We start from the raw sequence: 17,491 nt of genomic DNA on the forward strand, positions 1-17,491 counted from the left end.
GTCCAATTGCCCTAGCCACCAATGTGGGATATAGGGACAATGATCCTATAATTCCACCCTTGAGCATTGTAACCTCGGTTATGTGGTTAGGGCCTGGCCAATAGTTATTATAAATCATATAATGTTCCACCCACAGTAAATGAATTAAGTTTCAGGTGAAGAGCATTCCTGTTCTGGGTGTAGTGTAGTTCCCCCACTAGGGTGCCAATCGTCTATTGACACACCCATGATTTATGCATATGCTTTCTCTGTATGTAAAATGCCCTCATCGGCCCCTCTACCTTGTGAATGTGGGAATCTAACTGTATGTGTGAGAGGAGGTATGTTTTGGAAGTTAACATTTTCTTAAATGAAAATGTATTTCCAATAATACTTGCCTTATCTCGCACTCTCATGCCCTTCCTCCTCACTAAGAGCCGGTATAAGAGACTGGGATTGAGTAGCCCTAAAAAAAGTAATAACATTACCTGAATGAGGTGCTTATATACAGTACCAGGAAAAGAGGGTGCATTGATGTAGGTGGAGAGTGTCATGAGACAAATATTGCTAAGGACAATTAAGTGGATTATAAAAGACTAGAGCAAGCAAGAAAAAATCAGATCAATGCTTAGATGGGCAAAGGAATAAACCCTGACATTTGAGTAATAGCTGTAAGTGTGAGATGAGGTATTATTGGAAATACATTTTCAATTTAAGAAAATGCTAACTTTAAGAAGAACATTATTTATTTTAGCTTTTAAAAGTGATATGAACCATTAATTTAGATTCAACATCTAAACTCTCACCTTAAAGTTTATGGTGGTCTTGCAAAAGACAAAACTGAAAAACCTTTGGAAGACATGCTCCACTGTTGAATTAAAATAATTATTTAAAGGTTCAAATTAAGAGTTGTTTTGGTTTATTTATTTAACAATAAACTGACAAAAGAGAAATGATAGTTATGTAAAAGTTTAATTTAGTTACTGAAAAGATTGAAATGTCCAGTAATTTCGTAAAGTCAAAAGTGTTAAAACCGTGTTATTTACCATTCACAATTCACTTTTACAGATATCTGAAATAAAGAACTGCTTAAATATGGGTAGTAAATCTTCACCTCTAATTACTGTACATTCCAGTTGGAAGGGTGCATAATTACGGGAAATCGAGTCTCCTGTATAAGTGGAATGTTTTCATATTCATTTGTAGATTTTAAAAAATTTAGATGCACAAAAGTAAATTGTGTTCTTTAATGATTATATAATAAAAAACAAACTGTGACAGCCAAAGCAAATTGAGGTTTATTCAAGTCATGAATGGCTAATGTCAGCAATTCCCAAATTTTTTGGAAATGGAACACTTTTCATGTGAGAAAAAGCTTATGGAACACTAGACACATGAAATATCAGGGTAGAGGGTATGTTGTGTGCACAGCGCCCTCTAAATTTGTATATTCATTTATTTATTTAATCAAATTACATGTTAATGAATTTTTATATTTTTATGCTTATAATATATTTTAGGTACAAACCTCTCCACTGTAGAATAGATATGGCATCTTCTATAATTCTAATACATAGGAAAATATTTCATAATAAGTTATGATCATAGAAAAAGTGTTAAATGTTTTATTAAAATCATGATTTTCTCACGGAACACCTATCAATCTTGGATAAAACACCGGTGTTCCATGGAACATAGTTTAGGAAATGCTGGTTTATGTTATTCCAGCACGCATTCAATTATTAGGTCAGACGAGTTGTAGTTGATTTTCTTTTGATAACAACACAACATGTAAATGCTTCAAGAAATTATTTATTAAGCTACATTTACAGTAAGTAGTACATGTAAACTAACAATTAATATCAATGACTAGCTTAGCCATATATATATTTTCACTCACTAATCATTGTTTTATTAATCTTTCTTGTAAACTGCAATTACAATTATTCACACCTATGGTGTTAACTCAAAAAGTATACCAATTAAAGAAAGTTAAATCAGTAGGTAGTTCACAATTTCCATTTAATTTATTCAAAATAGTATAAGAAAGGCTAACATATAATACTGGTCAAGATTGATATAGCTGTTATTTGGAAAGTTTTATCTGCCTTGCAAGGGAAAGTTTATAAAATACATAAACAAAAGTTCAACAGACCATGTCCGAGATATGTTAAACATTTTCTTTTGCACAATAATTTTTTTAGCATCAATTAAGAAAAAACATTCACATCTTTTCATATTTCAGAGATTACCTTCTTTTAGTTACATCTGTTTCAAATATAAATTTCTTAGAAAATTTGGGCAGTGGACAGTAATTTCTTAAATTCGAATCAAGCAAAGGACAATAGAAAATGCATTAGTAAAAATGAGCATTATTACAACAATTCATCAATCATATGTGTACAAACCACTACACACAATTCTTGTACAATACAATATGGAAATTATGTGTAATTATTAATGAAACCCCCACTTTACTTTGGAGATGGACGGGTTAAGTACTAGTTTACTTGCCATGTTGCCTATTCAAAAGAAGCTACAAGCTTACAACTACAAATCTTGAAGTGGATCTCATTTTATTTTTATTTAATAAAGCAGTTTTGTTTTTTTCACGAGACACTACCAGATCATGCCGTATTGCTTATTATAAGATGTTCCTGTTCACAAGTAAGGATTGTAAAATCAAAAGATTTCAACTATAAAACTTTAATGGAATGCAGGAGATTGACCCCCAATGTAGAAACTGAATTTAATTAAGATAATTCATGTGATAAAAACAGTGATAACTTTCTTACATAAGTAGAGCTTGTAATAAAAGAAATATAATTAAATACCAGTGCATTAATACTTAAAATGAAAATTTATTACAGCACTTTCACTAATATACTGGTTTTTCTTAGCTACTTAAGATGCCCTTTAATGTAAAGGAGTAGGTCATGGATTTTGAAATATCTAAACATCCAAGAAAAGGTCAAAATAACCTTCATTTTCATTACTCCATAATTCTGTACTAACAAGGAGAATTACAATGTATTAATGATTAAATAAAAGATAAAAAAATTACAAACACTTCTATTAATATGCATTTCAGCAAATCTTATTACTGGTTCTGTTGATAGTATAGAACAAATCAATAGCCTAAGCATTAAGATGAAATGTTTTTAACACTCATGACTGGAGGAACTTAGTTATTTGTACATGATATCAGATATGTCCAATTGAAGATCAGAAATACTAAAGCAACTATTGATACTGATCAAACACTTGTTTACTAAGCTACGTTTTGTGGGATCTAGGAATGATAGATACAAGTGGCAGTTATTAAAATCTCTGAAGAAGGTCAGGACTTTTGTCAAATCTAAACATTTCACCCCCCCCCCCTTTCACTAATAAAAAATTAATTGAGGTAAGATGATATTATGTAACAGACAGTAGCTTAACACTATAGTTTTCTACTTTTGCTCAAGAAAAACATTAAATTGAGCTTCCTCAGAACAAAAGTTAACCTATAAAACCACAGTAAAATATAAAAGTTACTTACCCTAAGTACAAATACCAAATACTTTTAAGAATATGAGTATATAAACAATCACTAGAAACACTGGTCAGGAAAAAACATATAACAACGGAAGCATAATATAACATCAATTCCCTAGCCTAAAATAATTCCATTAAACTTCCCAATCGATTGAAGGAATGTGTAATCTATTATATGATTTTTTATGTTAAATTCAAAAGGAAGAGTAAGCAGTTAGATTTTATCACTTCCCACACATGATACTTAATGTATAATTTTCTGTGAAAAATTACACAAACAAAACCACCATTCCAATATTTGGCACAATGTTAAAATTATTATTATATTCTAAATTTTTAAATAGCACAATTCTAATTCTTTATCTGATAATTTTATTTGGAATACTTTAACATGAGCAAAAAAGTAGAATGAAAACAGTACTAAGTGTTTCAAACAAAAAGCTTAACATTCATTTCATACGAGTTACATTTTTTCAAGTCACAAAACTGCAGTCATTCACACAAGAAAAGTTTTTCATGTATAACGTTAATTTGAAAAGAAAGAATTAATAAAAAACAGAAATATTATGAGCTGTCAAAAGTAAAAAAAAAAATCACAATTATGTAACACGCATTAAAATTGACAAAAGCTTTTGAAATCACTTTTCTCACTGAAAATTAATTATCTAATAGAAAAAATAACTTGTGTAATTTCACATAAGAATTGAACAGAATAAATCATTAAAATATATGCAAGTTACTAACTAAGGAAAGCTATTTAGATATAATACTTTACTTTCTGCAATGATTGTTGCTATCCAGGGGGAACACCCTAAAAGAATCCCAGATGTCAACATAACACCTTAATGGTTAGCTGCCCAAAATCTCTACAAATACTCATCATAAACAAAAATTAATGAAAATGAGACACACCCACTTAGGTCCAAAGTTGTAAGAATTGTTAAAAAAAATTATAAAAACTATATTTGTTATATGTGGAAGGTATTCAATCCTTTATTGGGTAAGCCTAAATTACATATAGTTTAGCATAGTAATTAAACTAGAAATGCTATTCTGTAAATTACAATTCTGTAGGACAGACAATAACTTAAGTTTCAAATATTCAACAAATTACACATTTCTATTAATACTATTTAATTACACTCAAACCGCATTATTCAAAAGTGCAAGTACACAACAAAAATTTCCTCTACTATTAAATATGTCCTTAACAAACTTGTACCGAAACTCCTACTCTGATTCTGAATCACTGTCATCAAATCCTGATAAGTCCACATCCTGCAAAAGACCACGACTCAATGCATACTCTAAAAGAGCTAGATGACAAAAGACGTACTGATCTGGCATTTGGATACTGTGAGCTCGTTGGAAACGAATTCTCTCTACTGTTCCTCTGACATTAATTGTTCCTGTAGCTTCCAACTGCTGAATGCTGCTATCTAATGTGATAAAAGTACCTGGAAACCAGAAGAAAAAAAAAGGACACAGCAATGACACCAGGTATAAAAATCCATTAAGTAATTATTGAATATGGAAAACTAAGCACCATTACCGAAAAAAAGCTAACTTTCCAATAATATAGTAAGGAGAAAATGAGATTAACAATGAACAAGGTTCTAAAGAGTAGAAACCAACATGCAAAAAGTTTACAAAAGTACCATAACAGAACTGATAAGAACTGTTCTAATGCAGTAATCTTTAACTTTGAAAACAGTAGATACTACACAGAGCTACTATATTATTTTGAACATCTTTCTGAATGCCACATATCAAAGACATGTTTTCCACTGATAAAATAATGATAATATAATTATTCCTTGAGAATATTTCATCTTAGGAAGGGGTACATAAGTCATCTGTAAATATGTATCACAATCCTAATCAAATCCAATTAATAATGACAAATATAATTCAATTCAGAAAACAAATTCTAAATAATTACTACCTATTTAAATTTTTCTCCTCCTTACCTTCTTTTTAAAACCCTTTCATAAATTCCCAAATAGACTCATCTTTTTCCTTTCTTTTCTGTTTAATGCATTCATAATCCTTGTTTCTTTTCCTTTGCATATATTCAGAAATGTTCCATAATCTCTCTTTTTCACCTTGCATCTTGTTAATTTCTATTCTCTTGGCTCTTCGCTGTCTTCTGCCATCTCTGAATGTTACCATGTTTAATAAATATTTCTTCTCTCTCAAATGCTGCATCTGCCAAGCTTTTTTTTAATATGTACAATAGGTTGATCATTCAATTTCTCTCCAATTCTATCTTTATTTGCTCTTCTTCAACTTTTGTTTGTATATCTTTTATAAATTATCCAACTTCTTTGGCTTCCATCTCCTTCTAATGCTCCTTTTATCCCCAATCCTCATTTCTTCAACTCTTTTGCAATCTCCATCAAACATCTCTTTGGCAACTTTGTTCTTTCATACACCCAAAAACTCTTAATTCCAATTATTTCCATGTTCGATTATCTGGTTTCCAAACTGTCTGATATTTTGTGGTCTACTCTTATTAATTTCCAGTATCCAATTCATGTGACTCCTCTGCAGCTTCTCAATCTTCACTTCCTTTTTCCACCTCCAAGTTTCTGCTCAATATATTATTACTTAAAGATAAATAAAAAAGATCTGGAATTTAAAAACCTGCAAATAAGGATTTTAAAAAAAGTAAGGAAACAAAGCTGGATATACTGTAGACCTTATTTACTCAAACTACAAACCCCTATTTTGGCTCCATGCTGTTACTTAGTATTACAATTGATGAAGTCAAAATAAGGATTTGTAGTTTGAGTAAATAATGTATACAGTATCTACAGCCTTGTTTCCTTACATTTTTTACAATCCATATATGCAGGTTTTTAAATTCCTAATTTTTTATTTATCTTGTTTGCTGGCTATTTTTTATGCTCAACCATGGGCAAAGGATTACATGATATGGTAGATATAAAACTATAAGACCCCTATAACCTGAGAGCTTTCAAAAGGTGAGCCTTTCTTCTTCAGTTTTAAACCGGGAAAACTTGATATGGTAGCTAACTTTATACATTGTAATGATAATAAACATAGCTAGTAGCTAGCTGCTATGGTTCATAATGATTTTCTGTAGCTATTGACTATTTGATCACATTAGTTTGATATCATAGTGAGTATTTTTAGTTCCTGTGTAACTAAATTATCTATATATAATACATAGAAATGAGCAAATATATACGTATACTAAGACACAACCAAGCATGTATAATATTTTACCACTAGAAATGTAGTAATTATGTAGTAATTATTCTACAAATTTTAATATTGTGTATTGATTATTTTTTTTACTCCTTCACTTCACACATGATATAGGGGTTGGCTCTCTAAAGATGCTGATTGTATAGTGTATAAAGCATTGAGTATTTACATGTTACAGTCATCTAATGTTCATCTATTATTTGCTGGTAATTCCTGTTTCACCCTGTACGTAAGCTTTTTAAAGGAAAACCAAATATTTGTAAGAAAGCTAACTTCACGAGATAATGATAACAATCATTTACACTAGAATTATGATGTTTTTTAACTTATATAAAATATAGAAAAAACAAATCGACTTTTCAGTACCGCTATGACCTTCGCAGTACCTCATTTAGTATTCTACAAAAGGTTTGGATGTAATATATCTTGCTGTTTTTGTTGTAGGCTAGTAAGAGAGTAATAATAAGTACAAATAGGTTTTTTAGGAGATTTTCTTGTCCTTGTAAGTCTTTTTTGTTTGTGCATTTTTATATGTGTACAGCCTTAGCAGTCAATAGTAAAGGTTTTAAAGTGTTGTTTAAATGGAATATTTACTGTTTAAGGTGCTTTTGCCTTAATGTTCTATTAGAGTTTCTATTATGAACTACTATCATGGTTCATGATGCAATCAGCATTTCACAAAGTTAAATCTTTTTCAATACACCTTTCACTCTCATTTTTTAGTTCGTGGTGCATTGACTTCTCCTTGGGTCTTTGCTCACTGTTGTTTAGTCTGCTCATTTGATATATTTCAACTTGAGAACCAATATCACAAGTATTTGTATTTATTTCAAATATTAATTTCTTGATTCTTTCATTGCCATTGCTTACTTCTTTTAATTTTGTAAAATTTCACTATTTTATTTATCCAAGTTCAATGTTAGTTTGTTTCTAAGTACCTTTCCAACTTCTTAAGCATATCTTTGAGGTCGCCTTTCAGCTGCTATCATCACTGTAGTATTTGTAAATTTCAAACAGTAAATCTAACTTCTTCCAATCACGGAACTTCTGCTAACTTCACCAACCACGCTTCCTCCAAATAATGTATTTATTTTTAATAAAGTTTCTTCGTGTGTTTAAACATGAATACAATTAATACTATTTGTAATAAATAAATACTTTTTGGTGGATATAGCAAGAAGACTACAGAGAAAACAAGTCATCAGATGGCTTTCTGTTCAATTTGGCTACCATACACACCAACAATAATCTAAGTCTTTAATTTGATGTGATAGTTGAACAAAAGCATCCAGTATTAAACATAGCTGTCTGATGAAATCTATCAAGTTTATCACATAGTAGGTGCTCTAGTGTGCACAACAGATTTTAGATATTCCCTTATCTAAAAATAAAGTGGGTCATCCAACACCATGTTAAATACAGTCAGGCTCATTTGGATATCCACCTCATCATCACTAGAATGCAGGATAACTGGTGTTCAAATACATTAACAAACGTAATAAGAACCCTGTATACAAATCAAATGTAAAACTGAACTCCACAGGCATCCTTGACTGACTCTTTCTTGAGTCTGAAATATTTTACTTCATCTTCTTCTCATCTTTACTATATTTTGTTTTTCCCTTCTATCATTTTCAACATTCTTTCACTGATCATAATTTTATGCAATCTTCCAAATTAACTTTTTTTTTCTGTTCACTGTGTCAAATGCTAGCTATCAGACTATGAAGAAGGTACACAACTTCCTACTTTTCTTTTATAACTTATTTTTTATAAGTTTATTCAGGGTGAGGATGTTATCTCATATGAAATATTCTTTCCTTAAACCAACTTGGTTTTTATGTAATTTTCTTCCAACCATTTCCTTAACTTTCTTCTATTATCCCACTTAAAATTTTATACAATAAATTTAGCAGCGTAATTCATCTATAGTTTTTGTCATCTTCTTCATTTCCTGCCTTCTATGTAGGATATATTTCTCCTCTTCTCTCGATATAGGGATGTTATAATCATTCTTCTTTTTTTCCAAAGTTTTCTCTCATTTCCTCTGCACTTGCTTTATAAAATTTGTATAATTCTTTATCTTTGCCAATGCTCTTTTTCTTTTACTCTCTTAACCATTTTCTTATCAAAATTCTTGCATATTTTTACATATTCCTGTCCACTCTAAATTTTTTTTGTCTTTTTAAAACACCTCCATAAAACGTTTTTTCTAATATTTAATTTCACTCATCTTGTCAATTTTAAATTTCCCTTGTTTGTTTAACCCTTCCTTATCATGTTACTTTTGTTGCATAACTTATTAAAGTCTATTCTAGCTTGTACTTATCTATCTTCTTCTTCTTTTTCCAATGTCTTCCTACAACAGATAAAATATTTTTTTTTACCAAACTTTCTTCCTCATTATATTTTTTATTAAACCAGCATTTCACTTTCACTCTTCTTTCTTTTCATTTCAATCTCTTCCGCAGCCCCTATTTATATTTCATTTAGTGTTCAAATACTTCTTTGTTCATAACTTCTCAATGCTTTATAAAAAGAAAGTGCTTCTTCTTTCCTTCAATCCTCTTCCACCTTTCTCTCTGTATGTTTCATGTCTTTTCCTTTCATGTTATTTTCACAATGATTAGTAGATGATCTCATTCAATTCTCTCTTCTATCTTAAACCCTTCTATTAAAGTCTCTTCCTCTTGAAACTACATAATCCATTAACTCTCTAACTACAAACTCAGTCCCAGGGATCAACCTTGTAACCATTTTGTGCTTGTTATAGCTTTCATATGATAACTTTTAATACAGTATGCTTATCTTTATGAAATTTTGCAGATTATCAGTAAATGTTAAAAGGCTCTGGTACACAAAATATCAGATTTTTTTGTTAATTTTTAAGATTTTTAAGTTATGATTTGCTTGTCCATTTTTTCTTTTCCAATGTTGACTACCCAGTATGCAAAGAAAATTTAATGTTAAGATTAAAAATACTTTTATGCATCATAAAATTGTCAAATTCCCATGCAAAATCTTTATAACCTCCTAACAATCTCCATATAATTATCAAACATTTAGTTATATAAAAAACTTTATATTTTACTTGTTATTTTCACCATTGTATCTCTGTATGAGTTTGGTCAATTTGACAAACCTTATAGGAAATTGATATAAATTATGCTTTTATGTTCTAAAATGATGACAAATTATAACACAAAAACACAAATGTTTAGTCTAAATAGCTTAAAACTCATAACATTATACATATTATATATATTTATTTATTATTTGTATTTTATTGACCTTTCAGCTGTGTTTGACTAACATTACAGAAGCTGCAATGATGCAGCACATGTGCACTCATGTTACTATATCCAGTAGTATAAAACATGCTTTTACAAAGTGACCTGTTTTGGCTTTGTTCTAATGGACCAGTATTTTGTAAAATACAGTCACATTTCAGTTATAATACATTACATATGTATATATATTGTTATTATTTACAAATAAGTTCTTAAATTCCAGTTAATTTTCTTCCAACATAGAACACTGAAAAATTAAATGTAGAAAACAAAGATCTCTACTACTTATGATTGTAAAGAAGTTTGTACTTGCTTGCTGTACCTTGCATGCTAAGCCTTGCCAAATTTCACACATGAAGGATGTAAAACAAAATAACTTTTTAGGTTTTGTATACGCTTTTTGAAATAACAAAAAATTATAAATTACTCTGTCGATATCACAGAATTCCACTGTAATTTATCAAGCTTACTAACTAAACTGTATTTGGGTCTAAAAAAAAAGTTTTTCAAACAACATTTTCACTCACTCCTTGATTCCAAGATTCAAAAGAAATACTCTAAGGAACTTCCACCTTGGTTATAAGCACACAATTGAGAGAAGCAGGTGTATAAGGAAGTATTTCAAAAGATGGAGAAGTGGGCAACATATTCTAGCTTGTCAATATCAGTAATTTGAGTTCCTAATTCATAAGAAACTATAGACTTGTATTTGGACATCACAAATATATAATTTGAACAAAAGCTGCATTCAACATACCACATGACACACAAAAATCGATATTTACAATTTTTTTTAACGTTCACTTTTAAATTAAGAAATTAAAAATAATGTATAATACTAAAACTTGAATTATAATCTACAATTTGATACCAAATATACTGACATACATTCATAAAATAGTAGTTCAATAAAATTTTGAATGTAAGTCTACAAACTTGGTGATATGCTCTTTGACCTTTGACCATATGAAAACTCTTAGTGATAGGGTTAACTGTTTCTTACTTGTTCACCTAATTTTATTTAGATTTCCCTTACCTACTTTATTTATCATAATTTTACTCTTTGCCTCCCCACTTTCTATTCTTTCTACCTTTCATATTAAAATCTTCCACTATTGTCAAGTTGTATCTTCTCTTACACTGCCTTGCAAAGTTTCACCATACCCTCATTGTTATACAATGTCTTTGTATCTCCATCTTGTTTTCCTGTTTTGCATTATAATTTTATATTTCCTCTTTAGTCAATTCTTTTTTAGCACATTCCTGCTTGACAGACAGAATGCCATTGATTTTTACCCATCAAACTTAAAAAATCATTTCAAAATCATTCTGTGCTTAGTTAAAAAAAAAATATGCACATATCTGTTCAGTGTTCTCAATAATCAGCAAAAAACCAAAAACATGACAGTAAGCTAACTTATTTCTTCTAAAAGATCTTAAAAAGTAATCTCAAGTTAAAAAAAATAAAGGGTTTGGTTTAAGAGGTAAAACTGTCCCATATGTAATGATATGGCTAGCTGATTTCTTCTTTATTCACAGCATCATTAAGATCATTCCTTACTAATGCAACAATGCCAAACTTTCTGTTTAACTTCATAATATAGCTATAGATCATGGAGAGAAAGTAGTATAGCTCAATTAGGTTTTTATCTTTACAATAAAAATGTATTGAGCAAGCCTTCATTTCACAATCAGTCTGTCTATGTCCGTATACAATATTGTTGACAAAACTATAAACATTCCTCAACTACTACAACTATCTATATTATATTGTGCCTCAGTACTGTTGCAAGGAAAGAAGATTTATTATTATTTTCATAACAGTGTGCATTCACCACAGCCCTTTCTACACCCTGTTCTCATTATGTGCAAGTCAGCCTGCAGGTGGCTTCAAAAAGAAGTTGTAAGCTTTCTCAATAAATATTAAACGTGAAGATAAATATTTCATTGATTTATTAGAACTTATTACTGCAAAAGCTTATTCTTTTTTCTTCTTTTTATAAAATTTAAATAATTTTGAGTGGGTCCTATGGGACCTGGGACAACGTGCCTGCTTACTCCACTTATTCCTACATCACTATAAGCAATATTCCTAGTACTACTTTCACAACAAGTAAACTAAGAGTACACAAAATCCATAACAGTATGGCCAGATACTGACCAGTTTTAATTTTTCACTGTTTTTAAATTTCAGATATTATAAAGTCAGTTAGTAACAATAACTGAAAACATTTTAGAGAATCATGGGATCTTAATTGTTTTTATAATTTTTATGCAAAGCTATACAAGAGCTATCTGTGAATTGTTGTCCCTAATTTTGAATTGCTAAGTATGCAGAGAAGGCATGCAGTCAACACCACCCATAAACAAAAGACTTTTTGTCTACATGTGTCTGATCAAATAGTGCAACTTGATCATCACTTGTAGTGCTCTGACAGTTACAAATGGCAGATCTTACTTTTATGGTGTAAACCATGAAACTTTATATCCACAGTTCAAACACACCATACACTAGGCCATGTCTGACCCAGGGAACTTAATTAATAGAAAAATATGTCAACTTTCCCAATAAGTTAACTATGTTTTAATGTTGTTTCAAAGACGATATTCTGCTTGAAACAATAAGTGAGAAGTGAGGGATGTGGTTTTAAATAAGAATTAATTTTTAAGGATGAGAATTTCCAGACAAACAGCAGATTTCTGACATGAATGTTGCCCAAAGTTTTTCAAGAGACTTTCAACAATCTTATTAATAGGTTTTCCTCATTTTACAGAAGTGAGTGTTTACAGCTTAGGTTTTTATGAACAAAGAAATTCATTGAAATTTTGCATGATAGTTTATTTAAGAATGAAATAAATTTAAAAAATTGAAAAGGTTACAATTGGCATGATTAAATAAGGGATAGAGAAATTGATGGTTGAGTAAAAACAAATTCAGGTGGGACTAGTTGGAGAAAGAACATGAAATTACATTTGTTATTGGGAGTAAACACAAGAAGTGAGGAGTGATATCAAAACTGGGAGAATTCATTTTATAAAAAAAAGTTGGTTTACCAGCTTTATGCACAATATGCAACAATCTTATAAACTATGCTTCACAGGATTGCTTTACAATTTGGACACATGTAACTATTAAAAAGCATATGGAACTGTGAAATGACAATTAAACCAAACTTGTCTAATTTACTGGAAAATGTAAAGATATATGTAAAAAAAATAAGAGAATACATCAGAGAGATTCTAATTTTCAAATTTTTTCAAGGAAGAATGCTCCTGGATCCCCTAGTATACAAAGTTACCCAGCATTTCACTCAAAATATTTCACTTTTTTTTCTTTTGCCCATTCTCATCCCTGAATTTCACAAATTTTAGTTTAAGATTTAAACACAACATTATGAAACACCATATTTATAATGAAGCTATGTGTCATGTGACACACATAATCATAGCATATCTTTTATATCATTCAGTTATATAGTCTTGAGGACTATTGTATGATATTCATGAACTGCAACATCAGCCACATATATATTAATGTCATTTCTAAACAACTTTAGCTGGAATTTATTATTCAGCCAATTCTATGAATAGCACAGTGAATCATGGTTAGATTCTACTGTGTGACAAAGAAAACCTTCTAAAATTAAGCAAATTTTAATACAGTGTGAGTCAAAGCGATTTTTAGATGCATTAATATATTTTATCTTACCTGTTCTTCCAATTCCAGCACTACAGTGAACAATTATTGGTGGGCCTAAAGGATGTCCTTTCCACTCAGATCCTAAAACTTGGAGGGCTTGAACTTGTTGCTCTCTCACTTTGTCACAGAAAGTTAGCATGGCCAAAGCTGAGTGAGGCACACCATAATCAGGCCAGCTGATGAACTGCATATGAACCACAACTCGACTGATGTCTGTCTGTACAATAAATAATACATAAAGATATAAAGTTGCATTACATAAACTTGAAACTGAACTTATAAACAATGAATAAAAAATATGCAAAACTAAAGAATATTTCAGTTGTTTATAAAATATTATTTACAGTAATCAGAGTATTTTGTTATAAGTTCACAATCCATACAAGTACTCAACCAATATCAAATTATAAAAAAACATGTTCTACTGATACACCAAAATGTCATGTAGTTTTGTATACACGTATCAGCTGCTTCTATGATTAAGTTATTGTGAAGACAAACCAAAACCTCACTTATTAACTATTTGATTAGCTATTTTCCCACTAATTGTTTTCATCACCACAATCAACTACTAACAGAAATATAACTCATAATAAATTTACAGATATATGCTTGTTCACCAATAAAATATTATGGAAAGAGGGCAGAATATGGAAGTTCCCCATTCAAAGAATAATAAAAAACTATATAAAAAATAAAATTGTAAACATTTCATGCTCATTGTCAGTTTAATGTTTTTTGTTGAGATCCAATTTTATTTCGTTGTATTTAAAAATCCATTGCCTTTTATCAATAACCTCTTTAAAAGTAGAATCCAAAAATTTCATATCTATTGCATATAAACAAGATTTTTCAGGCACAGAATATTAAATCAATGAATTCTCATTAATATGCTTGGAATCTCTAAATTAACTGCAAATCAATCTACAAAACCAGAACCCATAACAAACTGTTGAAACACCATGTTCATGTTAAGCATCTGCTAAAGCAAAAAGAGCTAACAATATTGTAAAATAACAAGATTTGAATGAAAATAACGATATTAATAACAGTAATCGTGAAGTGTCTTCCTGAAAATAACAGTGAAATTCATTACTAACAAATAAACCAGTTTTGCCATATTATTGTTGACCTATTGATCATCCTAAGATAAAATTAAAATCTAGTTCTATGTATTATATTTCTATCAATAACAGTTTTACAATTTACTCTTAACACTTACAGAAAGTGATACTATTACAAACATAATTAAAAAATTTCAAACTTATAAACATCTTTTTTCAAAGAATACTTGTTTACCTCAAAGTAAATTACAGATATCTAAATCACAAATTACCTTTAGGTTTGTAAGAACCAGCTGTGTGACCACATAATCTTTGAAGTGCTCAACACCATTGTTGAAGATGTGGAATTCACCATACTCAGCACTGCTTTCCTTCTGTTTAGGCCAATACTGACCACACTTTGCTCTGCTGCGTTCAATTGTGCGTGTTGTCATAACAATTAATAAAACTTCTTGTTCCCAAACCATCTGCCAGAAATCTGGAAATGTCTTTGGCAAAGGTCCTATAGAAGAAGAAAGACAAGTATTATCTACTAGTAAAGAGATTTGAAATGTCTATAACACAAGCTAGCCACTACTGAAAACTTTTGCCTTGCACATTTTTTTGCTTATGATTATTTTTAACACCCTACATATGTCAATCATTTTAGTTATAATTTATTTTAAGATAAAATAAATATGAATAGAAACATTAATACTAATTCCCTAAAAAATATGAAAGATACCAATTTTATGACTTTTTTTTTTAATTTCAGATCATTTAATAAACACTTGTTACTAAGTTCAATAGTAAAAGCTTTAATTTTATGTGTTATGTTACTACATCAGCAAATTCAACTTTATTTGATTGTATAAACTGTTTTGCAGACAAAATAAACAATATTACAAAAAAAAAGGAAGAGGAACATAAATGGCTAAAATATACAAACCCACAGTAAAATTGTGGTGACTAGATAGTAATCACCATGGTTAGAAGCCTATAGAATATCCTAAATCTAATTACACACACAACTCATATACCACAGGAGTTTTCAGAATTTGGTTTGGTTTGTTTTGAATTTCACACAAAGCTACACAAGGGCTATCTGCACTAACCATCCCTAATTTAACAGTGAAACACTAGAGGGAAGGCAGCTAGTCATCACCACCTACCACCAACTCTTGGGCAAATCAAATAGTGGGATTGACCATCACTTTATAATTCCCCCATGGCTGAAAGGGCGAGCATGTTTGGTGGGACGGGGATTGAAGCTCGTAACCCTCAGGTTGGGAGTCAAGTGTCCTAACCACCTGAACATGCACTATCAATGCCTGTGAAAAATAAGCCAAAAGTTCACACAAATCTATAATTGGGAATTATTACTTTAATAATTATTAATTATTATCATTTTCCTAATAAATTAAATTTATAATTTAATTATTTATGCATTTCCCTTGATAGGTTACAAAGTAACTATGTAGTTATAGATACAACATGCAAGACCCCAACATCGTCATAAACTAGGGGTGTTAGATTCAGTTTTCGTATTAAACATTTTAAAAAAATGTTTAAACATTAGTATATCAATTGAAAAAGTATTATTACTTACTTGTACAAATAACTTTTTATATATCAATGAACACAGCGTGGTCACAAGTAAATAGACACCACCTTTACAGAAAAAAATGAAATTTTTCAGTCATATTCACAGGAATTGATATATTTATAATTTAATATATATCTACTAGATCTTCCTTTCGCTTCATGGATCCTTTGGGGCATCGTGAGAATCATCTTGTCAATTTTAGATTGTGGGATTGTCGCCCATTCTTGCTTCAAAACTTGGAGTAGATCGCTCTTCGAAGTTGGTTTTTTTAGTTTTTTCTTGATTTGCTGGTCGAATATGGCCCAGAGGTTTTCAATGGGGTTCATGTCAGGAGATTGGCTCGGCCAGGGCAACTTCTGGATACCATTTTCTTCCTGCCACTTTTAGGTGTTTCTAGCAGTGTGACACGATGCTCCATCTTCCTGGAACAATGTTGTGTTCTTGTCCATGAAACCTGAGGATTAAAGTGGCAAGAGCCCTTCCTCCAATATCTCGACGTATTTCGCAAAATTTATGTTGCCAATTCACTCCACTAAGCTCAATCTCCCACCAACCCAAACAGCTCCCCAAACCATCACGCTGAAACCACCATGCTTCACAGTTAGCTGCAATCTGTTGAGCCAAAACTCTTGGTGAGGCATTCTCCAGACCAATATCCTTCCACTGTCCAAAAATTGAGCGAATCTTGATTCGTCTGAGAACAATACAGTCTTCCAAAAGTCCAGAGGCTTGGTCATCATATCACTTGCGCACTTCTTTCATCTGACTATGTTGGCAGGTCTTAATAAGGATTTCCGTCTAGCTGCTCTGCAATGATAACCAATCTGTGGAGAATCCGTTGAACAGATTTCGGGCTCATCCCACCAACTTTGGCCACTTCTGCAGTCGTTAATCTGGGATCCATTTCGATGCTCCTCTTGACAGCCCTTTTTGTCCTCTCCGATGGACCAGGATGACCCGGACGCTGCTCAGTTGTTTCCTTGCCATGTTTCCTGAACTGCACAATGATTCAGTTGCCTGTCGAAAGCGGGATTCCCAAATTCTGCGAAATTTGCCACTGACTTATTCCACCATCTGCTTGACCAACTATCCTTCCTCTAAC

General features: G+C 30.9%; 1 protein-coding gene across 2 annotated transcripts in view; it reads right to left on the bottom strand.

Annotated features, from left to right (window-relative positions):
* Positions 1-1,769: 1,769 nt before the first annotated feature.
* LOC106461578 (tyrosine-protein phosphatase non-receptor type 9-like) overlaps positions 1,770-17,491 on the bottom strand; it is a 72,039-nt gene continuing 56,317 nt past the window's right edge. For both annotated transcript variants that reach the window (XM_022388581.1, XM_013921420.2), the window contains exons 11-13: positions 15,077-15,306; positions 13,750-13,957; positions 1,770-4,973 (exon numbers count right to left, since the gene is read on the bottom strand). In XM_022388581.1, coding sequence (XP_022244289.1) covers positions 4,747-4,973; positions 13,750-13,957; positions 15,077-15,306 — 665 coding nt within the window. In that variant the 3' untranslated portion in view covers positions 1,770-4,746. The remainder of the gene's footprint in view (positions 4,974-13,749; positions 13,958-15,076; positions 15,307-17,491) is intronic.

Source organism: Limulus polyphemus, unplaced genomic scaffold (genome assembly GCF_000517525.1).
Source record: "Limulus polyphemus unplaced genomic scaffold, Limulus_polyphemus-2.1.2 Scaffold990, whole genome shotgun sequence".
Classification (NCBI taxonomy): Eukaryota; Metazoa; Arthropoda; class Merostomata; order Xiphosura; family Limulidae; genus Limulus; species Limulus polyphemus.